This window comes from Dendrobates tinctorius, unplaced genomic scaffold (assembly GCF_039654945.1).
Source record: "Dendrobates tinctorius isolate UK_male_01 unplaced genomic scaffold, ASM3965494v1 ptg000055l, whole genome shotgun sequence".
In the NCBI taxonomy this organism is placed as follows: Eukaryota; Metazoa; Chordata; class Amphibia; order Anura; family Dendrobatidae; genus Dendrobates; species Dendrobates tinctorius.
The window spans coordinates 1,602,646-1,629,957 of record NW_027361723.1 but is presented as its reverse complement, the minus strand read 5'-3'; the positions used below and the strand labels follow the sequence as shown (position 1 = coordinate 1,629,957).

General features: G+C 46.8%; 2 protein-coding genes across 3 annotated transcripts in view; both read right to left on the bottom strand.

Moving 5' to 3' along the window:
* Positions 1-27,312, bottom strand: part of LOC141091695 (uncharacterized) — a 151,289-nt gene that overhangs the window by 80,284 nt on the left and 43,693 nt on the right. The window contains 1 exon segment of the mRNA XM_073577388.1: positions 4,118-5,185. Coding sequence (XP_073433489.1) covers positions 4,118-5,185 — 1,068 coding nt within the window.
* LOC141091588 (gastrula zinc finger protein XlCGF66.1-like) overlaps positions 5,393-27,312 on the bottom strand; it is a 29,244-nt gene continuing 7,324 nt past the window's right edge. Inside the window, exons 2-9 of one of the 2 annotated variants that reach the window (XM_073577251.1) lie at positions 12,285-12,363; positions 11,781-11,936; positions 11,573-11,696; positions 7,979-8,058; positions 7,824-7,893; positions 7,132-7,220; positions 6,860-7,021; positions 5,393-5,526 (exon numbers count right to left, since the gene is read on the bottom strand). In XM_073577251.1, coding sequence (XP_073433352.1) covers positions 6,956-7,021; positions 7,132-7,220; positions 7,824-7,893; positions 7,979-8,058; positions 11,573-11,696; positions 11,781-11,936; positions 12,285-12,362 — 663 coding nt within the window. In that variant the 5' untranslated portion in view covers position 12,363 and the 3' untranslated portion in view covers positions 5,393-5,526; positions 6,860-6,955. Of the gene's footprint in view, positions 5,527-6,859; positions 7,022-7,131; positions 7,716-7,823; positions 7,894-7,978; positions 8,059-11,572; positions 11,697-11,780; positions 11,937-12,284; positions 12,364-27,312 lie in introns of those variants that run through there. The other variant, XM_073577253.1, reaches the window with a different exon arrangement.

Here is a 27,312-nt window from a genome sequence, read left to right as displayed (position 1 = left end):
ACACAGCTCTGTATATAGTGTCAGTGTATAGGTAATACAGGGATCACCAGTGACATTATACACAGGAGCTCTGTATATAATGTATAGTGTACAATAGTGATCACCAGTGACATTATACACAGGAGCTCTGTATATAGTGTCAGTGTACAGGTAATACAGGGATCACCAGTGACGTTATACACAGGAGCTCTGTATATAGTGTACAAGTAATACAGTGATCACCGGTGACATTATACACAGGAGCTCTGTATATAGTGTCAGTGTACAGGTAATACATGGCTCACCAGTGACATTATACACAGGAGCTCTGTATAGTGTCAGTGTATAGGTAATACAGGGATCACCAGTGACATTATACACAGGAGCTCTGTATATAGTGTATAGTGTACAAGTAATACAGTGATCACCAGTGACATTATACACAGGAGCTCTGTATATAGTGTCAGTGTACAGGTAATAGTGATCACCAGTGACATTATACACAGGAGCTCTGTATATAGTGTCAGTGTACAGGTAATACAGTGATCACCAGTGACATTATACACAGGAGCTCTGTATATAGTGTCAGTGTACAGAAAATACAGTGATCACCGGTTACATTATACACAGGAGCTGTTTATTTAGTGTAAAGTGTACAGGTAATACAGGGATCACGAGTGACATTATACACAGGATTTCTGTGTATGGTGTACAGGTAATAGAGATCACCCGGGACATTATACACAGGAGCTCTGATAACAGCATGTACATTCTGAGACTTTTAGTTCCCTCCTCACCTCTCCCTCTGTTATGTCCTCTGATAAGCCTGGTCATTCTGGGACTTGTAGTTCCCTCCTCACCGGTTCCCCCATTATGTTCTCTATCAGCCTACAATTCTCTGCTTCTGACAGTCGCGTGTGGTAATTGTTTCCTTGCTGCAGGGTGACTCTTTGTGGATGTGGGCTCCTTTTATGACAATTCTGACTGTGGAGCAGAAAGTATAATATCGCAATGCCAAGGCAGAGGTACTGCTGAGGACTATCATTCTGATCCTCGGCGTTGGGCTGTGGCCTCTCAATGGAACAACCCAGCCCTTCACCATCTCTTCCATACTAGACATTCTGCCCAAATCCAGACTATGTTATTACGGTTTCCTCCTCCCGATTTCCTTGAATCTGCAATGTCCAAGGCCACCAATTTGTCACGAACTACGGTTTAGATATTACCATTTTACCACTACATCTATGACACTGGTGGTGGAAGTAAACTTCATATATCTTATCGGGCAGAGGTTTCCAAATGGACTCTTCATATATCTGCGCTACTAAGGAATTGGTGCAATCCAAACTGAAGCCTTTAGACCTCAGAGTCCAGAATTGGAGCAGGGTTATTAGAAAGTAAACTGTCTCAGTTCAATCCGTGCGCTTGCTTTTTGCAAAAATTTTCATCTGCCTGAAAGAAAACGGTCATCGGGAACTGTTGGCAATCACATGGGCCTTTGAGAAGGAAAAATAGACCACAAAAATGTGACTTATATAGAAAGAGCTAAGAGACTGAGGGGCGATTCATGAAGGTGCTTACTCCAGAAATACAACATAAACTTCTTTACTAGTCGCAGTATTACTGCACAACTCAGCAGCTGCAGGAAATTTTTAAGACTTTTGATGGTTACAAGCCCGTCCCGTTCAGCTACGCCAATATGGGCATGACATGTATGGGGTGTGATCACTTCGGCCCATCAAATTCCTCATAAGTCAGTAAAGTGGTGTAACTCCCTCCACAAATGTACGACAGCCCCCGATGGTGTACATCTCTGGTGACGGTACACACCGGATATCAGATGCTCTCGCCAGTCAGGGCAGTGTACTCCAGCGAGCGCCATGCCATCCTAAATGAATCTCCCCGAAAATTCTTGGCAAGGTAGATCTGTTCTGTTTTTATTCAGATTAGATTTTGTGATAACACTCAGACCTGGTGTTAAAAATATAAATGCAGACTCGCTCTCCGGAAGTTTCTGTCCATCTCAGACTGAGAATTCTGAACCAGTTCCTATTCTTCCTAAGGGTACCGTTGTGTCCAGTTTCTCAAGACCCATAAATCTCAAAATTTAGCTCCCAACAGTACTCCCTTCCAAACAATTAAGATTCATTAATTAGATTACTAAAACAAAATAACAAAAACAAATTACCATAATCACTTTTTAATACTTTTTCAAAACAAATTTTACAAACCAGTAGATAACATTGACATATTTGGTATTGCTGTGATCGTAACATCCTGTGCAACAAGGAACAGATTTTTTTTTTATGATGATGAATGGTAAATGATGTAAAAAATGGCATTATCTTTTTTTATTTTTCTCCATCAGACCCATTAAAAAGTTAATACAAATGTAACATTCACAACAGATTTTGGAAAGGTGGTCCTCTAAAACAAAAACCTACAGTTTGTCTTGCAAAAGAAAAAAAAAAAAAAGGCCTTATATAGTGAAACTTACATAAAAAAAAAAAGTTTGGGCTGTTAGAACTATAAATGAATTAATAATAATAGTAATAAATTTTATTTTTATAGCGCCGACATATTCCGCAGCACTTTACATTTCAGAGGGGACTTGTACAGACAATAGACATTACAGCATAACAATAATCACATAGATCATAACAGATACCAAGAGGAGTGAGGGCCCTGCTCGCAAGGTTACAGTCTATGAGGAAAGAGGGCGACACGAAAGGTGGGTGGTAACAGTTACCCTGATTGTATGGACCAGCCATAATGTTAAGTGTGTAACAGTACAGACACAGAGGGCTAATGGAGGCATAAAGCATGTGGGAACATGATGCTGGGAACCTGGTTATGGTAAAACTTTTGGCTCTGCCACACAGGGATAGGTTAGGTTAATGTGTTGAGGCGATAGGCCAGTCTGAATAAATGCGTTTTCAGGGCACGCTTAAAATTGTGGGGATTGGGGACTAATCGTATTGACCTGGGAAGTGCATTCCAAAGAATTGGCGCAGCACGTGTAAAGTCTTGGAGACGGGAGTGGGAGGTTCTGATTATTGAGGATGCTAACCTCAGGTCATCAGGAGAACGGAGGGCGCGGGTAGGGTGGTATACTGAAGCAAGGGAGGAGATGTAGGGTGGTGATGAGCCATGGAGGGCTTTGTGGGTGAGGGTAATAAGTTTATACTGAATTCTGGAGTGGATGGGTAGCCAGTGTAATGACTGGCACAAGGTAGAGGTATCGGTGAATGAATATAAGGAAAACGTTCTGGCCATCTGAGGAAATACATCCCAACAAAGTCATTGTGTAGATGTTTGTATATATATTTTACAGTTTGTCCGTATGATTACATATGTAATACCTTAGCAAGTGCATATTTTAAATGTGTCTAATGTGAACATGCAAGTAATTGTGCGTTTGTAGGGCCAGATATACATGGGGGGAAGAGGGTAGAAACAAGTATTGAACATGGGCCCTTCGAGGACAATGGTTGCTCCTGGTGCTGATTTCATTCATATCTGGTTGTATGGACTGCATCACTTGAATTTTTACTTATTGTTCTGAATTTGGCCTGTATTACATTCGTTAGGAGCCATTATGTGAAGTTAGAGCCTCAGCTTTTCCTTTTGCTTATTTTTTAATATTACAATTGAAGAGAAAAAAAATGGCTGCGGTCAGTAGCATCAGAGCCCGCTATGTAGACTGTGGAAGGCCTCGCTACCCAAGGGGACAACTGTTCCGCTACCTAATCCCTTAAAAGAATTTCTGTGATTTTGTTAACAAATTATTTCAAATTAAATTATTTTTTGTTCAATTCCATAACAATTATCATCACATATTGATGTCTACATATATATAAAAAAAAATACTAAATATACTGTACATGGGACACCCTGACATTTTTTTTTATTATGGCACTGCAGTGTGCGTAAAGTAATGAATGCAATAATAAGAATCAAGGTTCTTTGTGAAAATTCGGCTTCGTTGCTTTGAAAGAAGACTTTTTTGTTCTTCCTTATATTCACGGCGCATTTCCTCTATGGATCGCAATCACAGCAGACCTTCGTTGGGTGTTGGCCAGATCCAGTCTAATACTACTGACAAGTTTCATGTGATTTTCCTGTAAAACAATCAAACTGGATTCTCGTCAGTGTGACTTCTCTCATGTTTAATTTGGCCTGATTTATCTGTAAAGCATTTTCCACATATTGAACACGAGTAAGGCTTCTCCCCTGTGTGAATTCTCAGGTGCTTAATAAGATCGGACTTATTTGTAAAAGATTTCCCACATTCAGAACATGAAAATGGTTTCTCTCCTGTGTGGATTCTCTCGTGTGTGACAAGACATGATTTATTTGTAAATTTCCTCCCACATACTGAACATGAATAAGGCTTCTCTCCTGTGTGCCCTCTCATATGTTTAACATGACTTGATTTATCTGCAAAGCATCTCCCACAATATGAACATGAATACGGCTTCTCTCCTGTGTGAGTTCTCCTATGTGTTACAAGACCTGATTTATTTGTAAAGCACTTTCCACATACTGAACAGGAATGCGGCTTCTCTCCTGTGTGACTTCTTTGATGTGTAACAAGACTTGATTTAACTGAAAAGCATTTCCCACATTCTGAACAGGAATACGGCTTCTCTCCTGTGTGTATTCTTTCATGTGTTACAAGTTCAGATTTCTTTGTGAAAGATTTCCCACATTCTGGACATGGAAATAGATTCTCTCCTGTGTGAATTCTCTCATGAACAACAAGACCTGATTTATCTTGAAAGCATTTCCCACATTCTGAACATGAATACAGCTTTTCTCCTGTGTGAGTTCTCTCATGTCTAACAAGATTTGCTTTTTTTGTAAAACATTTTAAACAGCTTGAACATGAAAATGGCTTCACCACTGTGTGACTTTTCCCACATACTGAACATGAATACGGCACTTCTCCTGTGTGAATTCTCTCATGGGCATCAAGACTTGATTTATTTGTAAAGGATTTCCCACATTCTGAACATGAATATGGCTTCTCTCCTGTGTGAATTCGCTCATGTTGAGTGAGGCTTGATTTCTTGGTAAAACATTTCCCACATTCCGAACAGGAGAATGGCCTCTCCCCCGTGTGCCTTCTCTCATGCTGAATAAGTGCTGATTTATAGTCAAAACACTTTCCACATTCTGAACAGGAGTATGGCTTCTTTCCTGTCTGACTTAATATATGTTGATAAAGTCCTGGGTTTTGAGTAAAGCTTTTCCCCAATTCTGAAAAGGCGTATTTCTTCTCTCCTACATGAATTCGTCTGTGTGTACCAAGATCTGAGCTTTTTAAAAACTCTCCAAATTGAAAAGATATACCTCCTTCCTGATCTGTACTTGTAATAAGCTTTGATTGGTCACAAGTAGAAATCTCATTACTTGGGGGATTATATGAAAGATCAGTATTGTGAAGTCTTGGATGTGCATTAAAGACTCCTGAGGCGTGATGCGCAATATTTTCATCTTCTACTTTATAATTTTGTGGTAATGTGAAGTCTTCATCAGGATTTTCTGTAGGATGAAAAAATTTATTTTGGAATTTTTTAAAATTTGTTAAGTAGACAAATGTAAAACATTATTAATGTAGAGGACACACACATGCAGTATTGATGCATTTTTTTTCAAGCCAAAGCCAGAAGTGTATCCATGAGGAAAACGTACAAGTCTCAGTCCTTTCTTTTTGTTTCTCATTCCTTTTGAATACATATCTGGAGAAAACAAAAACTAATCCACAAACCACAGGTGAGTCCACCATTACAAAGCTATGTATAACATGTGAAGGCTGGAAACACAAATGCAGCTCATGGTAACGATTCACAAGGATTGGCAAATCCAATCAAACTGTAAAAGCAATTCCATGTGTAATACCAGGCTTTTTATAAAGTCAGTATCTGTGAAACGCGGACCGTGGATGTTCAGTCCTGAGCTAACTGCCTCATAGGAATATACGAGGCAGCTCGGGAGATTCATCAGTGGGCCTGGGTGGTGCGACCTGAGCATGGTCCGTGTTTTATGGACTTGTGAATTTGGCTGTAAAGTATCAATGACAAAGTGACAGTTTTTGCTACAATAAACCTAGACGTAATTCACTCAATAATTAGAAAAACACATCGCTGTCAGGCAATCGAGCAAATCCTCTGCTGATACAACGCAACTACTACTAAGGTATTCCTAATCAGGCGACCTAATAAATCTACATTTAGGCCGGTTTCACATGTGTCTCTTACGTGTAGTGACAGTTTTCTCACGTACCGGAGACACTGACACACGTAGACACATTCACATGTAAATGTCAGCGTGTTTTCACGGACCGTGTGTCCGTGTGCAAAACACGCTGACATGTACGTTTTAGAGCGACAGCACGGATCACACAGACCCATACAAGTCAATGGGTCCGTGTAAACACGTATCACACACGGATGGCGTGTGCGTTTTAAAAGTCATAGGGTTAACATTGAAACAAATTGTTTCAATACACGGACAAGGACACACGGACAGCACACGGATCACCCACGGATGCCACACAAATGTGACAAACTGACACATGGTCATCTCCGCTATCGAAAATATCAGGACATGTGAAACCGGCCTCATAATGATGATGTTGTTTGTTTTTTTTCTTTCAGGGTAATCCAAATAAATCAGATAACTTTTGTCTGAACTGTGAAAGTAGCGTAGCACTCTGGGGGAACTTCATAAGGCTAGGTGCTCACAGAGCTTTTTGAATCAGAAACTCTCCAAATCTCAAAAACTTTAAGTTTCTGCTCCGAAAACTCAGAAAAAAAGACTTTGTACATAATCCAAGAAAGTTATGAATTCCCTTTCTAAATTCACTATTACATACCTGTGGTAAAATCTAGTGTAAATTCCTCTTCTTCGTCACTCGGTGGATCACCCCATATTCCCTCTTCTTCTGCTTTCACCTCCACTTTAATAACAGTCAGCTCTTCCTCCTGATTTGACATATGGAATGATTCAGTACAATACGGCAAACAGATGAGAAAATCTAATGGATTTAAAAAAAAAGAAACCACGAAAATTCTACAACATCATTTATGAGTGTAGGGAAAAATGTCCGCACGTCCTTCTATAGATTTTGTAGTACAGAGCTGATACCTGATGATTCTCTACGACATTGTGATTCTCCTCTGGGCAGTCCGGGGAATACAGAGGACGGGGACAACTCTCTGGTGGTTTTCTTTCATCTGTAGGAGATACAGAACAGTTCAAAACCCTAACCATGGCATACAAAGCCATCCACAACCTGTCTCCTCCATACATATGTGACCTCATCTCCCGGTACTTACCTGCACGCAACCTCCGATCCTCACAAGATCTCCTTCTCTACTCCCCTCTTATCTCCTCTTTCCACAATCACATATTAGATTTCTCCCATGCTTCCCCCCTACTCTGGAACTCTCTACCACAACATATCAGACTCTCGCCTACCATGGAAACCTTCAAAAGGAACCTGAAGACCGACCTCTTCCGACAAGCCTACAACCTGCAGTAACCACCGATCCACCAGCTCTACCCTCGCCTACTGTATCCTCACCCATCCCGCTGTAGATTGTGAGCTCTCGCGGGCAGGGTCCTCTCTCCTCCTGGACCAGTCGTGACTTGTATTGTGTAAGATTACTGTACCTGTATGTATTATGTATACCCCTCCTCACAAGTAAAGCTCCATGGAATAAATGGCGCTATAATAATAAATAATATTAATAGATAGTTTGCTTGTGATGACAGGATGATGGGAGTTTTATCTAGATGACGTTCTTTTACAGCCCGTGATGGTCTCCCCTCCTTACATGGCTGATCAGCCTCCATCTCCATGTCTTCATCTATAATCTCAGCCTTAATATCAATTGTATTTTCACCCTAAACAAAGAAGGAAAAAACATGTGAACTTTGGTTCCATCTCTTTGTGGTCGTATTTCAGTGATGACACTTCAGCATCATCTACCTGATTCCCCGGGAGGTGATGATTCTCCTCTGGATGTTCCTGGAAATACAGAGGACATCGCTCTGGTGGATTTCTCCTTTCTTGGGATACACAAGAAAAAAAGAAAGAGATATGATTCCATTTACTGGAAATTGTTTTTTCCATGAACCCAAGAGAGAATCGTAAACTCGGAAAACCGGAAACAAAGAAAACAAAGTTTCAGGTGTTTGCTATCAAATGATCCAAGTGTTAGTGGGTCCAGCCTTGAGGCCCCACAAACTGTCCGGTTTAAGTGGACCTTTGCTTTGGATAAGGAGGTCTCGTGAAATGTTAGAATAAGTTGTAGCAGCTAAGGATACAAGATGAGGGGGGGAGAATGTGCGACAGCAGCTCAATACATGCGCATGAGAGTCGGCTCGACACCAGGGACGCATTGATCTGAATTACTGAACTGTATCTTTAGATTACATGTCCGGAATGTGGGTGTCATGACTTGTAATTAGGATACTCATCACAGATCATTATGATTATTCACATTTTGAGGGATGGAGATATCTACACGATAATTCGAGTTGGTGTGAAGTCCATATACTGGGGTGTACACATTTTTTACTTGCTTGATGAAGATTTTTGGGAGTCAAAGCTTGTATGTATTAGATTAATAAAGAATCACATTGTGGACACTCCGCATCCTCCTCCCCCAGCAAGATTCTAAGACCCAATTTTTTTTAGTAGTTTTTATACCAAGCAGAGAGTGGTCGTCAGCAAGGATCTCCCCCCAAAATAGACACCTCCATATTACATAATGCAGAAGATTGTATTCGCCACAAAAGGCTCACATGACCTCAGGTTCGACCGCGCTGACGGTGTTTTAAATATCGCATCAGATGGTACAGTGCAGCCAGTCAGGTGGGACTATTATAGCCTGTATAAAAGCCGGGGCAGGGAATACAGCAGCCATTTTAGGAATACTCAGTGAGAGGATGCCAGTGTACCTGGCTCAAAATAGAGAGAGGAAGACAATCCCTAAAACATTGGACAAGTACTCCAGAGAGTAATGTAATGTGTTGGGTATAACTGCAGCACTGAAGAAGATGAGTGTAGTAGTCTGCGAATGATAAGGGAAGAGGGCGATAGTTAGGGTGCCAGTATCAGTGCCAGACTCAGTGTGATTAATTATATAGTTTAGCTGAAGTATCAATTACACATTTTTTTCTTCATACACATGCAAGCAGCAGCAAGCCAGCAAAATACTTTTTAAAGAAAACACAATCTAAACTCAGGCCCCAATTCATCAGAACAATTGTTTTACACACCAGTTTTCATTAGGAGGGCGAGGAGGTGTGATTCATTAAGAGGTGCACGCCTCTTGATGAATTAGGTGAGGTTCAAAGTGAAGTACGCCACCGTGTGCGCCTCACCACAAATCTTTTTCCAGTCAGCTACTGAAGATTTGTGGTGTAAGAAATGACATCACTCATCAAGAATTTGACACGCATTGGTCCCCACACCCCAGCTCCGCCTATTGTGTCGGACCTTTGGCAAAAATGGTCTGAAAATTCCAAAAGTCCCCAAATTGAGTGCCCATTTAGGAGAGCCTCCATTACTTTGTCTCTTATGTACCTATAATTGGAATGCATACTATTTTGATCATTTTTTCTCGAGTAAAGAACGGATAGTGTGTATGGGATGACAACTATAGATGTGACGGATTCTGTTGTTCACTATCTCTCTTCTATATTAAGGAGTCTTTACACAAAGGGTGATGAACCAACCCACAAATACAAGAAAAAAAAACAATGGCGATGTGACGAGCAATCCTGGTGCATATTATCTGAATTATTGTCATTAAGTGGTTTTCCCCACTGGCTTCTGTGAAGAATATTGGAGATATAATTTTATGTCAATCATTTGTATCCTATTTGGCATGGAATTATAAAACCACCTTCTGTTGTGCAGCTGTGACAGGACGCCAGGTGGTCAAGCCTCAAAAGGCCGTGAGTGACAGATCTCACACCTTGAGCAGGCTAAGCTCAGGCCAAAACGCTTGCTTGCAGTGTGGAGACAATCGATCTAACTGCTTTGTTGAGTCAGCTATGATTTCATAAGGAGAATATGGACTTATCATACGTCCTGGCCACACACCAGTTACATATTCCATATCTCTGGGATGGACCGAACGCCTTCCAAGTCCTCGATCCGTTTTAGAACCACAGGGGGGAGAGATACATAGAAGGGCTAGTAGGAGCTAGGCAGCAAAGCTGTGTTGGGTCTTAACCGTAGCAGAGGCCCGGCCATATCTGATGGCACCAAAACCACCACCCTTGGACCATCCATTAAGGAGTTATGACCCATCTTAGATTTTGTCGTTTTTAGCTGCTAGAAGCATGGAGAGAGGATTTAGGTTCAGCCCAGCGAGCAGGAGGGGATGGACCCAAAGTGGATGAAGGTTATTATAAGGCTGTGTGGTCTCTCTCTCTCTGTTATGTTTGCGGTTCACTTTGAAAGTGGGGACCACATTGCATAACGTGATGTGAAGGAACTAGGAACCAGCACGCGGCCCATGCCCCCTGATGCCCAGCACACGGCCGATGCCCCCTGAGGCCCAGCACACGCATGGTCGAACCTCAAACCAGTAATTGACATGATCCTTCTGCTTATATCGATTGTCCTACCACAATTTGCATTTGCATATCTGATCACTGTATATGAGTAATCATTGTGTATATAGTGTATTGTCTAGTGTGCCCTTAAGGCGACTAAATATATAATTTAACCTTGGGCTGCTCTTTTACCTCGATCCACGAATCCACGTCCGTTTATCTTTCCATGCTATCGGGGCTCATTCCTCATCCGTTAGCGGATTGGGTTTATATCTAACTGGGAACTGGTGGAGTCATACCGGGCTGACCAGACGCAGTTTCACTGGTGCTAGAGAAAGGGGCCTCTCAGGGTTGTGAGTGAGTGTGGTGCCACATCAGTGACTTTGTGGGACACATCCTCTCACTCTCCATGCCTCCCTGGGCCCGTGTGGACAGGGGGGTGACTGAGTAAAACTGTGCCAAGCTGACCTAACGTGTCCTAAGGGGGTGCTCAACGTCACATTGGGGATAGTGGGGACACCACATTACTTGATCCTGCTGATGTAATAGTGACGTCAGCAGAGGTGGAGGGGTGCGGGTTCATCACAGCTTCTCACAGGTCAAAGTAATAAACTCCAGTGTTACTCATCCCCCCACAGTCCTGTGCTTCGATATGTGTTCACAGGCTGTAGTAGTGCACACGTGACTGCTGCAGCCAATCACTCAGCTTCAGGGCTTGTGCCATCTGACCTACGTGGCTTATAAGTTCACAAATTGATAAAAGAACACATTCAGCATAGTATATTATTTTTGCTGGATGCATCTGTAGAATAACGTACTCTACGAAACCAACTTAATGGAGAAGATAACGGAATATATCCCTATAGATGTACTTGAACACTAATTTGGGACACTACTACATTTCACGTCATTACACACGAGCATGAACATGACTATTACAGCTTTACAATGATAATGCTAGCCTGCGCCCACGGCAGCGGACAACGAGGCTCAAATACACATCTCTCCTTACCTTGTGGTGTAGGATGTTGGCCACGCTCCATCATGACGTCCTCGTACAGATCCTTGTGTCCTTCTAGATACTCCCACTCCTCCATTGAGAAATAGACGGTGACGTCCTGACACCTTATAGGAACCTGAAACATCCAATGACACCCTCATTACCCAGAATCCTCCAGTGCCGGCCCTGTATAATGTCCCAGCATTCCCAGCAGTGTCACCTCTCCGGTCAGCAGCTCAGTCATCTTGCTGATGAGTTCTAGGATCTTTTTATTGCTCCTCTCACGTATCTGGGCGTGCAGGGGAGGATCTGTGATGGGGCTCCGTCTTCCTGACTCATGGCTACCACCTGACGTCTTGTTCACTAATGTGTAATCCTGTGTGAGGAGAGAAATGTCATATTGCCTTTCTGGAGGATTATAGCCTTACCCCTTCAACCCAAACTCCCTTTGATGAACTACCAACTGATCCTGGAAATATGGCCACTAACCTTCCCGACATTGTGGAAGAAGTCCACCTTCATTGTGACAGGCTGCTTACCAGTCATGGCTCCTACAATGCGTCACTATTGATTGATGTCTACATGACCATGTTGATGACTGATCTTTATGATTTCTGCTGTTCTTACTCTCCGTTATCCAGGACACTGGATTGCTCCTATCCCTTCCTACTTTGTATTTGACCTTTCCGATGTCTGACTCAATAGAGATGATAGAAAGGTTTACCTCTCCGGTCAGCAGATAGATGATCTCAAAGGCGATGCTTAATAATCTTTTGGTAATGTCAGTCCAGTCCTTGTCCATCCTTGGTCAGTCATTCAGGAGAAAGAGAGGATAAGAATAGGAGAAAATTGGATTAGACTGGGAAACCTGGTGCTAAGAGCACATGTATGGAAAAAGAAGAGGCTGTAAAAGGGAACAAAATAATCTGGGAAATACAGAATTTTCAGAGCTCCAGGCACAGGACGGACACTGAGGACTGGTGTCAGCACCTAGGAGACCCATAAGCATGACAAAAATAACTGTATTTAGAACTAAAAGTGTCATAAAATGTTTTCCTTTCCGGTCTTCCTCATCAAGCCTCGTCACCTTTGAGCTCCACTCCATCGCACCCCTTCTCTGGAGCGCTCTGGAACTCCCGTTCCATCTGCGATAATCTCCATGCCATTCAAGACCTCTTTACCTCTCGTAACCTATCCTTCTTGGGCCTAACTGAAACATGGCTAACATACTCGGACATAGCCTCACCCACTACACTGTGTTTTGGAGGCCTTCATTTCACTCACACTCCTAGCAATAGACATGGTGGAGGAGTGGGTTTTCTTCTTTCAAATAACTGCACCTTCAACCCAATCCCACTTCTACCCTGCCTTATCCTTTGATCTTCTCTCCTTCCAACATCCAAGTAGTCGTCGTATGCTGACCCCTGGGTCCGGCCACTGCTCCATCTGGCTTTTACACTTTCTCTCTGCTGACATTTCCACCATCATCATGGATGACTTCAACATCCCTACTGACACCCACCAGCCTGTAGCCTCCAAGCTCCTATCCCTTGCTTCATCCTTTGGTCTTATTCTTTTGTCCTTCGCATTCACCAGCACAGACGAACATACACTAGACCTTCTCTTCACTCCCTCTGCTGCCTATCTAACCTCACCACCTCATATCTCCCCCTATCTGTCCACCATCTACTCACTTTCTCATCCCCGTTGTCCTCACCTGCCCCCATGTTCAGGAACTAGCACATCCTCAGCAGAAGCCTTGCACATCTAGACATTCTCTTTCTGACTCTATTCTACCGCTGTCCTCCACATCTTCACTCCATGACACAGACAGCGCCACTTGACTTGGGCGGCCCTCTCGGGCATGGCAGAGTGCCACAAATCAATAGACAATCTTGGCACAATAACCAAGTGTCCAGGCTTGTGGAGCGGCGTTGGAAGAAAACATACTCTCAATAAGACTTCAAATTCAAAAAGAATTCAAAACAGCAACTTTCACATTCAAATCAGCTCTCGCCTCTGCTAAACAGGACTATTTCCACCCTCCACTGCCCCCTCCAACCTCCCTAACCCTTGAAGATGCCGCACATTTTCAAAAATAAGGTTGACCAAACAAGGCATATCTTTAGTGCCCAACTTGTATAACCTCCCTCCCCACCATCAGTGAAGGAGAGCTGACTCCTCTACTCTTCAAATGGCGCCTCACCACTTGTGAACTTGACCCCATCTCATCCCACCTCCTCCACAGCCTTACTACCAGGCTTATTCCAGTCCTAACCTATCTTTTCAACCTATCGCTAACCTCTAGTACAGGGGTCCTCAAACTACGGCCCGCGGGCCGCATGCGGCCCTCCAAAGACTTGTACCCGGCCCCCCCGCCAGGCCGACTTTGAGCTCAGTGCCGGCGGGCCGTGTAATTGCGGGCGGGACGAGGCGCCGAGGAAAGGCGTTGCGCAGCCCTCCCGCAGCACAGTGCACAGAGACGACGTGATTGTCATCACGCCGCCTGCGCGGTCTGATGATGTCACGCCGCCTGGGCCTGTGCCGGAAGAAGACGGAGACGAGAGGGCGCCTCTTCAGAGCAGCGCGGGGACATAGGTGAGTACTTTTTTTTTTTTTTTTTTTTTAATGCCGGGTCCTATTGCGGTCATTTTCCTGCCTAGTGGGGATCTGTGCTACCTATTGGGGATATTTTCCTGCCTAGTGGGGACATTGTTCTGCCTAGTGGGGGGGACCTGTGCTACCTATTGGGGATATTTTCCTGCCTAGTGGGGACCTGTGCTACCTATTGGGGATATTTTCCTGCCTAGTGGGGACATTATTCTGCCTAGTGGGGACCTGTGCTACCTATTGGGGATATTTTCCTGCCTAGTGGGGACCTGTGCTACCTATTGGGGATATTTTCCTGCCTAGTGGGGACATTATTCTGCCTAGTGGGGACCTGTGCTACCTATTGGGGATATTTTCCTGCCTAGTGGGGACCTGTGCTACCTATTGGGGATATTTTCCTGCCTAGTGGGGACCTGTGCTACCTATTGGGGATATTTTCCTGCCTAGTGGGGACATTGTTCTGCCTAGTGGGGACCTGTGCTACCTATTGGGGACATTTTTCTGCCTAGTGGGGACATTGTTCTGCCTAGTGGGGATCTGTGCTGCCTATTGGGGACATTTTTCTGCCTAGTGGGGACCTGTGCTACCTATTGGGGATATTTTCCTGCCTAGTGGGGACATTTTCCTGCCTAGTGGGGACCTGTGCTACCTATTGGGGATATTTTCCTGCCTAGTGGGGACATTATTCTGCCTAGTGGGGACCTGTGCTACCTATTGGGGATATTTTCCTGCCTAGTGGGGACCTGTGCTACCTATTGGGGATATTTTCCTGCCTAGTGGGGACCTGTGCTACCTATTGGGGATATTTTCCTGCCTAGTGGGGACATTGTTCTGCCTAGTGGGGACCTGTGCTACCTATTGGGGACATTTTTCTGCCTAGTGGGGACATTGTTCTGCCTAGTGGGGATCTGTGCTGCCTAATGGGGACATTTTTCTGCCTAGTGGGGACATTTTCCTGCCTAGTGGGGACCTGTGCTACCTATTGGGGATATTTTCCTGCCTAGTGGGGACATTTTCCTGCCTAGTGGGGACCTGTGCTACCTATTGGGGATATTTTCCTGCCTAGTGGGGACATTTACCTGCCTATTGAGGACATTTACCTTCCTATTGGGGACCTGTGCTACCTATTGGGGACATTTACCTGCCTATTGGGGACCTGTGCTGCCTATTGGGGACATTTACCTGCCTATTGGGGACCTGTGCTGCCTAATGGGGACCTGTGCTGCCTAATGGGGACATTTATCTGCCTATTGGGGACATTTATCTGCCTAATGGGGACATTTATCTGCCTAATGGGGACATTTATCTGCCTAATGGGGACATCTACCTGCCTATTGGGGAACTGTGCTGCATAATGGGGACCTGTGCTGCCTAATGGGGACATTTACCTGCCTTTTGGGGACCTGTGCTGCCTATTGGGGACATTTACCTGCCTTTTGGGGACCTGTGCTGCCTATTGGGGACATTTACCTGCCTTTTAGGGACCAATGCTGCCTATTGGGGATTCTTGCACCACACCAGTCTGAGCCTGAGGTAAAAGTGGAGTTCCACCAATATGGGCACTGGTGAGGCTGCATTGATGGGCACTGATCAGGCTGCATTGATGGGCACTGATCAGGCTGCATTGATGGGCACTGATCAGGCTGCATTGATGGGCACTGATCAGGCTGCATTGATGGGCACTGATCAGGCTGCATTGATGGGCACTGATCAGGCTGCATTGATGGGCAGTGCAGTCTGTATGTCTCTGTGTGGGCAGTTTTATTGCTGGTATATTGTTTTTGTAGCGCTGTATATATGTTGGTATTTTACTAATAGCAATTTTGAATCCCTAGGAAACAATGATATCAAGAAAGAGAAAAAATTGACTCGAAGTGTAGGATATTCGAAGAACCCAAAAAATCGGTAAGTTTGATGATTTAACTTCATTTTTAATATTGTATTTGTTCCTATTTTTGTTTTACCACTTCTAAATAAGATATGTGCAGTGTGCACAGGAATTTATTCATAATTTTTTTTAAACTATATTCCGGCCCTCCAACGGTCCGAGGGACCGTAATCTGGCCCCCTGTTTAAAAAGTTTGAGGACCCCTGCTCTAGTACCTTCCCTTCTGCTTTCAAATATGCCACACCTATCACTCCTATCCTAAAGAAGCCATCCCTCGACCCGACCTCTATGTCCAGCCATTGCCCCATATCACTGCTCCTGTTAGCCTCCAAACTCCTGGAGCAGCACGTCCATGCTGAACTTTTCTCCCATCTAACTATTCGACAATCTACAAAGCAGCTTCCTTCCCCAACACTCCACTGAAACTGCCCTGACCACAATTACCAATGACTTACTGTCAAAGCTGAAGACAATTCTCCATACTCCTCCTTCTAGAGCTGTCCTCTGCCTTCAACACAGTCAACCACTCTCCTACTACAAATCCTCTCTTCACTTGGTATCAAAGACCTCGCCCTCTCCAACCACACATTCAGCGTCTTCCACTCCCACACTACCTCCACATCACGTCCTCTCTCTGTTGGTGTCCCTCAAGGCTCTGTGGGACCCTTACTCTTCTCAATCTATACCTTTGGCGTTTGACAACTCAAAGTCCCATGGCTTCCAGTACCACCTACAGAGGCGTGTAAAAGTTTGTACACCTCTGGTCAAAATTACTGCTATTGTGAAGAGTTAAGTAAATGGAAGGTGAAATGATCTCTAAAAGGCCTAAACTTACAGATGACACATTTCCTTTGTATTTTAGGCAAAAAAAAAAAATTTTTTCCATCTTTTACTTTTTAATAATTACAAAAAGGAAAATGGTCCAATGCAAAGGTTTGGGCATTGTGCATGGTTACTACCTAGTAGAGCCCCTTTTTGAAGGTATCACAGGTGATAAACACTTTTTGTAGCCAGACAAGTCTTTCACTTCTTGTTTATTCTTCCTTAGAGAATTCCTACAGTTCTGTGAGATTCTCGGGTCGCCTTCCATCCTCTGCTATTTTGAGGTCTAGCCTCAGATTTTCAATGATGTTCAGCTCATGGGACTGTGAGGGCCATTGTAAAACCTTCAGCTTGCGCCTTTTGAGGTCATCTATTATTTGCATCAAGAATTTGTTGATATGTTAATGAATCCATTCTTCTCTCTACCCGTGAAATGTTCTTGGTGCCGATAGCTGCAACACAACCTCAAGACAGGATTGATCCACCCTCATGCTTACTGGTTGGCGAGATGTTCTTTTCCCCAAATTCCGTGCCCTTTCTTTTCCACACAAACCTTTGATCATTGTGGCCAAAGAATTCTATCATAACCTCATTGGTCCACAGGACTTGTTTGCAAGATGCATCAGGTATGTTTAGATGTTCTTTTGCATACTACTGACCCTGAATTTAATGGTGAGGATGAAGGAGAGGTTTTCTTCTGATGACTCTTCTATGAAGGCCATATTTGTGTCAGTGTGTCTCAACAGTAGAACATTGTACCACAACTCCAGAGTCTGCTAAATGTTTCAGAAGATTTTTTGCAGTCAAGCAGGGGCTCTGATTTGCCTCTCTAGCAATCCTACAAGCAACTCTCTCTGACATTTTGCTTGGTCATCCAGACCTTATCTTGACTTCCACTGTTTCTGGTAACTGACATTTCTTAACTACATTATGAGATTATGAAAGGGCAACTTGTAAACACTTTGTTCTCTTCTTATTGCCTTCTACTGCTTTGTGGGCCTCCACCATTTTCAGTTTCAGAGTGCTAGGCAGCTGCTTAGGCTAGTTTCACATTAGCGTTTTTTTGCGCAGCGCATCGGGCGCATAAAAAACGCAAAACAAACGCGCGTTTTTTTAACGTCATGCGCACGCTGATGTGTAAAAAAAACGCAGCGTTGTTTGCGTTTTACATGCGTTTTTTGCATGCGTTGGCGTTTTTTATGCGCATGCGTTTTTAAGTGTGACGTTTTTTCCATTGTCTAGAGAACATTCTAGACTTGTTTAACTCAAAAACGCATGCGCAAAAAAACGCAAGCGTGCGCAAGACCATGCGCACGCATGCGTTCCCATAGGCTCCAATGTGGTGTTTTTGCGCATTCCGTGCGCAAGCGTGCGCATGCGTTTTTTTGACGAGACAGGGCGGAACCAAAAATGCAACATGTTGCGTCTGGCGCACCTGGCGCAAAAGACAAAAAAACGCATGCGCACGAAAACGCAAGTATGCGCAAGACCATGCGCACGTCATGTTAAGTATAGGTGCGCAGTGCGCATGCGCACGGGTGCGCACGATGCGCTGCGCACAAAAGCGCTAATGTGAAACCAGCCTTAGAAGATCCCATGGTTCCTGTTTTTTGGCACAAAGTTAGAGGAGGTTGGGTTTTTATAAAGCTGGGAAATTAGCATTACCTGGCCTTTCCTAATGATGATAGTGAGCAAGCCGTAACCCTAACCGGCTAATTAATGTCTGAAACCTCGGTCAAATATATCTGAGCACACAAATCTCCAAGGGTGCCAAAACGTTTGCACTGGGCCATTTTCCTTTATGTAATTTTTAAATTGTAAAGAATGACAATATATTTAAATTTTTGCCTAAAATACAAAGGAAATGTCTCAACTTTAACTTTAGGCCTTTTAAATAATTTCATCTTCAACTTGCTTAATTGCTCACAATAACAGTGATTTTGACCAGGGGTGCCCAGACTTTTACATGACCTTGTATATGCTAATGATACTCAGATCTACCTCTCCGGCCCAGATGTCACCTCTCTGCTGTCCAGATTCCCGGAGGGTCTATCAGCCATATCCTCCTTCTCCTTACCATGCTTACTCAAAAGATCAATGGTCCACTCCCGTCTTACCCGCTATCTCTTTGATAACTCTCTTCTCGACCCTCTCCAATCCGGTTTCCGCTCTTTACACTCTACTGAAACTGCCCTCACTAAAGTCTCTAATGATCTGCTAACAGCTAAATCAAATGGTCATTACTCCATGCTAATTCTCTTGGATCTCTCTGCAGCATTCGACACTGTGGATCACCAGCTCCTCCTCACTATGCTCCGTTCTATTGGCCTCAAGGACACCGTTCTCTCCTGGTTCTCCTCCTATCTCTCCAACCGCTCCTTTACTGTATCTTTTGCCAGTTTCTCCTCCTCTCACCTTCCCCTTACTGTTGTGGTTCCTCAAGGATCGGTTCTAGGCCCCCTCCTCTTCTCTTTGTACACTGCCCCTATTGGTCAAACAATCAGTAGATTTGGTTTCCAGTACCATCTCTATGCTGATGACACCCAATTATACGCTTCTTCTCCTGACATCACGCCAGCCTCTCTAGAAAACACCAGCGATTGTCTAAACGCTGTGTCTGATATCATGTCCTCACTATATCTGAAACTGAACCTGTCAAAGACTGAACTCCTTGTGTTTCCTCCCTCTACTAATGCACCTATACCCGACATTGCTATTTCTGTGTGTGGTTCCACTATTACTCCCCTGCAACATGCCCGCTGTCTTGGGGTCATACTTGATTCCGAGCTTTCCTTTGCCCCCCACATTCGATCACTGGCTCGCTCTTGTCATATGCACCTCAAAAACATTTCTAGAATTCGACCTTTTCTTACCTTTGACTCTGCAAAAACTCTTACTGTTCCATTTATTCATTCTCGTCTGGACTATTGTAACTCTCTTCTAATCGGTCTCCCTCTTACCAAACTCTCCCCCCTCCAATCTGTCTTGAATGCTGCAGCCAGGATCATATTCCTCACCAATCGTTACACCGATGCCTCTACCTTGTGCCAGTCATTACACTGGCTACCCATCCACTCCAGAATCCAGTACAAACTTATTACCCTCACCCACAAAGCCCTCCATGGCTCAGCACCACCCTACATCTCCTCCCTCGTTTCAGTATACCACCCTACCCGCGCCCTCCGTTCTGCTGATGACCTGAGGTTAGCATCCTCGATAATCAGAACCTCCCACTCCCGTCTCCAAGACTTTACTCGTGCTGCGCCAATTCTTTGGAATGCACTTCCCAGGTCAATACGATTAGTCCCCAATCCCCACAAGTTTAAGCGTGACCTGAAAACGCATTTATTCAGACTGGCCTATCGCCTCAACACATTAACCTAATCTATCCCTGTGTGGCACAGCCAAAAGTTTTACCATAACCAGGTTCCCCACATCATGTTCCCACATGCTTTATGCCTCCATTAGCCCTCTGTGTCTGTACTGTTACACACTTAACATTATGGCTGGTCCATACAATCAGGGCAACTGTTACCACCCACCTTTCGTGTCTCCCTCTTTCCTCATAGACTGTAAGCTTGTGAGCAGGGCCCTCACACCTCTTGGTATCTGTTATGATCTATGTGATTATTGTTATGCTGTAATGTCTATTGTCTGTACAAGTCCCCTCTGAAATGTAAAGTGCTGCGGAATATGTCGGCGCTATAGAAATAACATTTATTATTATTATATCAATGTGGACAAAGCTGAGCTCAACATTTTTCCTCGTTCTCACCTAACTGATCTATGACAATAATGTCACACTCTACCCCAGGGGTCCTCAAACTACGGCCCGCGGGCCGCATGCGGCCCTCCAAAGACTTGTACCCGGCCCCCCCGCCAGGCCGACTTTGAGCTCTTGAACTGCACTGCAGTTCAGTGCCGGCGGGCCGTGTAATTGCGGGCGGGACGAGGCACCGAGGAAAGGCGTTGCGCAGCCCTCCCGCAGCACAGTGCACAGAGACGACGTGATTGTCATCACGCCGCCTGCGCGGTCTGATGATGTCACGCCGCCTGGGCCTGTGCCGGAAGAAGACGGAGACGAGAGGGCGCCTCTTCAGAGCAGCGCGGGGACATAGGTGAGTACTTTTTTTTTTTTTTTTAATGCCGGGTCCTATTGCGGTCATTTTCCTGCCTAGTGGGGATCTGTGCTACCTATTGGGGATATTTTCCTGCCTAGTGGGGACATTGTTCTGCCTAGTGGGGGGGACCTGTGCTACCTATTGGGGATATTTTCCTGCCTAGTGGGGACATTGTTCTGCCTAGTGGGGGGGACCTGTGCTACCTATTGGGGATATTTTCCTGCCTAGTGGGGACCTGTGCTACCTATTGGGGATATTTTCCTGCCTAGTGGGGACCTGTGCTACCTATTGGGGATATTTTCCTGCCTAGTGGGGACCTGTGCTACCTATTGGGGATATTTTCCTGCCTAGTGGGGACATTTACCTGCCTATTGAGGACATTTACCTTCCTATTGGGGACCTGTGCTACCTATTGGGGACATTTACCTGCCTATTGGGGACCTGTGCTGCCTATTGGGGACATTTACCTGCCTATTGGGGACCTGTGCTGCCTATTGGGGACCTGTGCTGCCTAATGGGGACCTGTGCTGCCTATTGGGGACATTTATCTGCCTATTGGGGACATTTATCTGCCTAATGGGGACATTTATCTGCCTAATGGGGACATCTACCTGCCTATTGGGGAACTGTGCTGCCTAATGGGGACCTGTGCTGCCTAATGGGGACATTTACCTGCCTTTTGGGGACCTGTGCTGCCTATTGGGGACATTTACCTGCCTTTTGGGGACCTGTGCTGCCTATTGGGTACATTTACCTGCCTTTTAGGGACCAATGCTGCCTATTGGGGATTCTTGCACCACACCAGTCTGAGCCTGAGGTAAAAGTGGAGTTCCACCAATATGGGCACTGGTGAGGCTGCATTGATGGGCACTGATCAGGCTGCATTGATGGGCACTGATCAGGCTGCATTGATGGGCACTGATCAGGCTGCATTGATGGGCACTGATCAGGCTGCATTGATGGGCACTGATCAGGCTGCATTGATGGGCACTGATCAGGCTGCATTGATGGGCACTGATCAGGCTGCATTGATGGGCACTGATCAGGCTGCATTGATGGGCACTGATCAGGCTGCATTGATGGGCACTGATCAGGCTGCATTGATGGGCACTGATCAGGCTGCATTGATGGGCACTGATCAGGCTGCATTGATGGGCAGTGCAGTCTGTATGTCTCTGTGTGGGCAGTTTTATTGCTGGTATATTGTTTTTGTAGCGCTGTATATATGTTGGTATTTTACTAATAGCAATTTTGAATCCCTAGGAAACAATGATATCAAGAAAGAGAAAAAATTGACTCGAAGTGTAGGATATTCGAAGAACCCAAAAAATCGGTAAGTTTGATGATTTAACTTCATTTTTAATATTGTATTTGTTCCTATTTTTGTTTTACTACTTCTAAATAAGATATGTGCAGTGTGCACAGGAATTTATTCATAATTTTTTTTAAACTATATTCCGGCCCTCCAACGGTCCGAGGGACCGTAATCTGGCCCCCTGTTTAAAAAGTTTGAGGACCCCTGCTCTACCCTGTACCGCAAGTCCGCTGCCTCCGAGTGACCCTTGACTCTACCCTGCCCTTCAAACCGCACGGCCACGCTCTTACCGCCACAAACTCAAAAATATTTCCAGAATCCTTCCTATCCTCTACCATGAATCTATTAAAATGTTAGTGCATGCCCTCATCATCTCCCGCCATGACTCCTGCCGTATCCTCCTCCGTGGCCTCCCTTCCAACCTGTCCTGTCTGTCATTAGCTCTGCTGCACAAGTAATCCATCTCTCTCCTCGCTATCCCCCCGCTTCTCCCCTCTGCAAATCCCTTCAATGGCTCCCAGTTCTCCAGTGCATCCAGTTCAAACTTCTAACACTGAGCTACAGAGCCGTCCATAACCCGTCTCCTCCTTATATCTCCACACTACGCTCCGGCGTCTCAAGACCTTCTCTCCTCCACACTTATATGTTCCTCACCAAATCGCCTCCAAAGACTTCTCCGGAGCTCCCCCAGTCCTCAGGAATTCTGGGCCCCAACATGTCCGACTATCCACCACATTCAACTTGAAAACTCATCTCTTCAAGCAAAAACCCCGTTGGCACCGAAGCACCCCAGAGCAGCAGCGGCAGCCAGCCCCCCCCAGCCGACCGTCATACACCCCATTATCCGGGAGACTGTAATCCCACAGGGGCCGAGTTCTCACACCGTCTGCCACTATGTGTCCTCCACAGTACTACTGATGATGGAGGGGACGGGCGGTCACCAGATACTGATGATGGAGGTGACAGGCGGTCACCAGATACTGATGATGGAGGGGAAGGGGGTCACCAGATACTGATGATGGAGGCGACGGGCGGTCACCAGATACTGATGATGGAGGCGACGGGGGGTCACCAGATACTGATGATGGAGGCGACGGGCGGTCACCAGATACTGATGATGGAGCGGACGGGCGGTCACCAGATACTGATGATGGAGCGGACGGGCGGTCACCAGATACTGATGATGGAGCGGAGGGCGGTCACCAGATACTGATGATGGAGGCGACGAGCGGTCACCAGATACTGGTGATGGAGGCGACGGGGGGTCACCAGATACTGATGATGGAGGCGACGGGCGGTCACCAGATACTGATGATGGAGCGGACGGGCGGTCACCAGATACTGATGATGGAGCGGACGGGCGGTCACCAGATACTGATGATGGAGCGGAGGGCGGTCACCAGATACTGATGATGGAGGCGACGAGCGGTCACCAGATACTGATGATGGAGGCGACGGGCGGTCACCAGATACTGATGATGGAGGCGACGGGCGGTCACCAGATACTGATGATGGAGGGGACGGAGGTCACCAGATACTGATGATGGAGGCGACAGGCGGTCACCAGATACTGATGATGGAGGCGACGGGCGGTCACCAGATACTGATGATGGAGGGGACGGGCGGTCACCAGATACTGATGATGGAGCGGACGGGCGGTCACCAGATACTGATGATGGAGCGGACGGGCGGTCACCAGATACTGATGATGGAGCGGAGGGCGGTCACCAGATACTGGTGATGGAGGCGACGGGCGGTCACCAGATACTGGTGATGGAGGGGACGGGCGGTCACCAGATACTGATGATGGAGGGGACGAGCGGTCACCAGATACTGATGATGGAGGTGACGGGCGGTCACCAGACACTGATGATGGAGGGGAAGGGGGTCACCAGATACTGATGATGGAGGCGACGGGCGGTCACCAGATACTGATGATGGAGGCGACGGGGATCACCAGATACTGATGATGGAGGCGACGGGGGTCACCAGATACTGATGATGGAGGCGACGGGAGGTCACCAGATACTGGTGATGGAGGCGACAGGCGGTCACCAGATACTGGTGATGGAGGCGACAGGCGGTCACCAGATACTGATGATGGAGGGGACAGAGGTCACCAGATACTGATGATGGAGGCGACGGGAATCACCAGATACTGATGATGGAGGGGAAGGGGGTCACCAGATACTGATGATGGAGGCGACGGGAGGTCACCAGATACTGATGATGGAGGCGAGAGGAGGTCACCAGATACAGGTGATGGAGGGGACAGAGGTCACCAGATACTGATGATGGAGGGGACGGGCGGTCACCAGATACTGATGATGGAGCGGACGGGCGGTCACCAGATACTGATGATGGAGCGGACGGGCGGTCACCAGATACTGATGATGGAGCGGACGGGCGGTCACCAGATACTGATGATGGAGGCGACGAGCGGTCACCAGATACTGATGATGGAGGTGACGGGCGGTCACCAGATACTGATGATGGAGGAGACGGGCGGTCACCAGATACTGATGATGGAGGTGACGGGCGGTCACCAGATACTGGTGATGGAGGGGACGGGCGGTCACCAGATACTGATGATGGAGGGGACGAGCGGTCACCAGATACTGATGATGGAGGTGACGGGCGGTCACCAGATACTGATGATGGAGGAGACGGGCGGTCACCAGATACTGATGATGGAGGAGACGGGCGATCACCAGATACTGATGATGGAGGAGACGGGCGGTCACCAGATACTGATGATGGAGGCGACGGGCGGTCACCAGATACTGATGATGGAGGCGACGGGCGGTCACCAGATACTGATGATGGAGGCGACAGGCGGTCACCAGATACTGATGATGGAGGGGACGGGAGGTCACCAGATACTGATGATGGAGGGGACGGGCGGTCACCAGATACTGATGATGGAGGGGACGGGAGGTCACCAGATACTGATGATGGAGGAGACGGGCGGTCACCAGATACTGATGATGGAGGAGACGGGGGTCACCAGATACTGATGATGGAGGGGACGGGAGGTCACCAGATACTGATGATGGAGGAGACGGGCGGTCACCAGATACTGATGGAGGGGACGGAGGGTCACCAGATACTGATGATGGAGGAGACGGGCGGTCACCAGATACTGATGATGGAGGGGACGGGAGGTCACCAGATACTGATGATGGAGGAGACGGGGGTCACCAGATACTGATGATGGAGGAGACGGGCGGTCACCAGATACTGATGATGGAGGGGACGGGCGGTCACCAGATAATGATGATGGAGGGGACAGAGGTCACCAGATACTGATGATGGAAGAAACGGGCGGTCACCAGATACTGATGATGGAGGGGACGGGAGGTCACCAGATACTGATGATGGAGGGGACAGGCGGTCACCAGATACTGATGATGGAGGAGACGGGGGTCACCAGATACTGATGATGGAGGAGACGGGCGGTCACCAGATACTGATGATGGAGGGGACGGGAGGTCACCAGATACTGATGATGGAGGGGACAGGCGGTCACCAGATACTGATGATGGAGGAGACGGGGGTCACCAGATACTGATGATGGAGGGGACGGGAGGTCACCAGATACTGATGATGGAGGGGACGGGCGGTCACCAGATACTGATGATGGAGGGGACGGGGGTCACCAGATACTGATGATGGAGGGGACGGGCGGTCACCAGATAGTGATGATGGAGGGGACGGGCGGTCACCAGATACTGATGATGGAGGGGACGGGCGGTCACCAGATACTGATGATGGAGGGGACGGGCGGTCACCAGATACTGATGATGGAGGGGACGGGCGGTCACCAGATACTGATGATGGAGGGGACGGGCGGTCACCAGATAATGATGATGGAGGGGACAGAGGTCACCAGATACTGATGATGGAAGAAACGGGCGGTCACCAGATACTGATGATGGAGGGGACGGGAGGTCACCAGATACTGATGATGGAGGGGACAGGCGGTCACCAGATACTGATGATGGAGGAGACGGGGGTCACCAGATACTGATGATGGAGGAGACGGGCGGTCACCAGATACTGATGATGGAGGGGACAGGAGGTCACCAGATACTGATGATGGAGGGGACAGGCGGTCACCAGATACTGATGATGGAGGGGACAGGCGGTCACCAGATACTGATGATGGAGGGGACAGGCGGTTACCAGATACTGATGATGGAGGAGACGGGGGTCACCAGATACTGATGATGGAGGGGACGGGAGGTCACCAGATACTAATGATGGAGGGGACGGGCGGTCACCAGATACTGATGATGGAGGAGACGGGGGTCACCAGATACTGATGATGGAGGGGACGGGCGGTCACCAGATACTGATGATGGAGGGGACGGGCGGTCACCAGATACTGATGATGGAGGGGACGGGCGGTCACCAGATACTGATGATGGAGGGGACGGGCGGTCACCAGATAATGATGATGGAGGGGACAGAGGTCACCAGATACTGATGATGGAGGGGACGGGAGGTCACCAGATACTGATGATGGAGGGGACGGGCGGTCACCAGATACTGATGATGGAGGAGACGGGGGGTCACCAGATACTGATGATGGAGGGGACGGGAGGTCACCAGATACTGATGATGGAGGGGACGGGAGGTCACCAGATACTGATGATGGAGGGGACGGGAGGTCACCAGATACTGATGATGGAGGAGACGGGGGTCACCAGATACTGATGATGGAGGGGACGGATGTCACCAGATACTGATGATGGAGCGGACGGGCGGTCACCAGATACTGATGATGGAGCGGACGGGCGGTCACCAGATACTGATGATGGAGCGGAGGGCGGTCACCAGATACTGATGATGGAGGCGACGAGCGGTCACCAGATACTGGTGATGGAGGGGACGGGCGGTCACCAGATACTGATGATGGAGGGGACGAGCGGTCACCAGATACTGATGATGGAGGTGACGGGCGGTCACCAGACACTGATGATGGAGGGGAAGG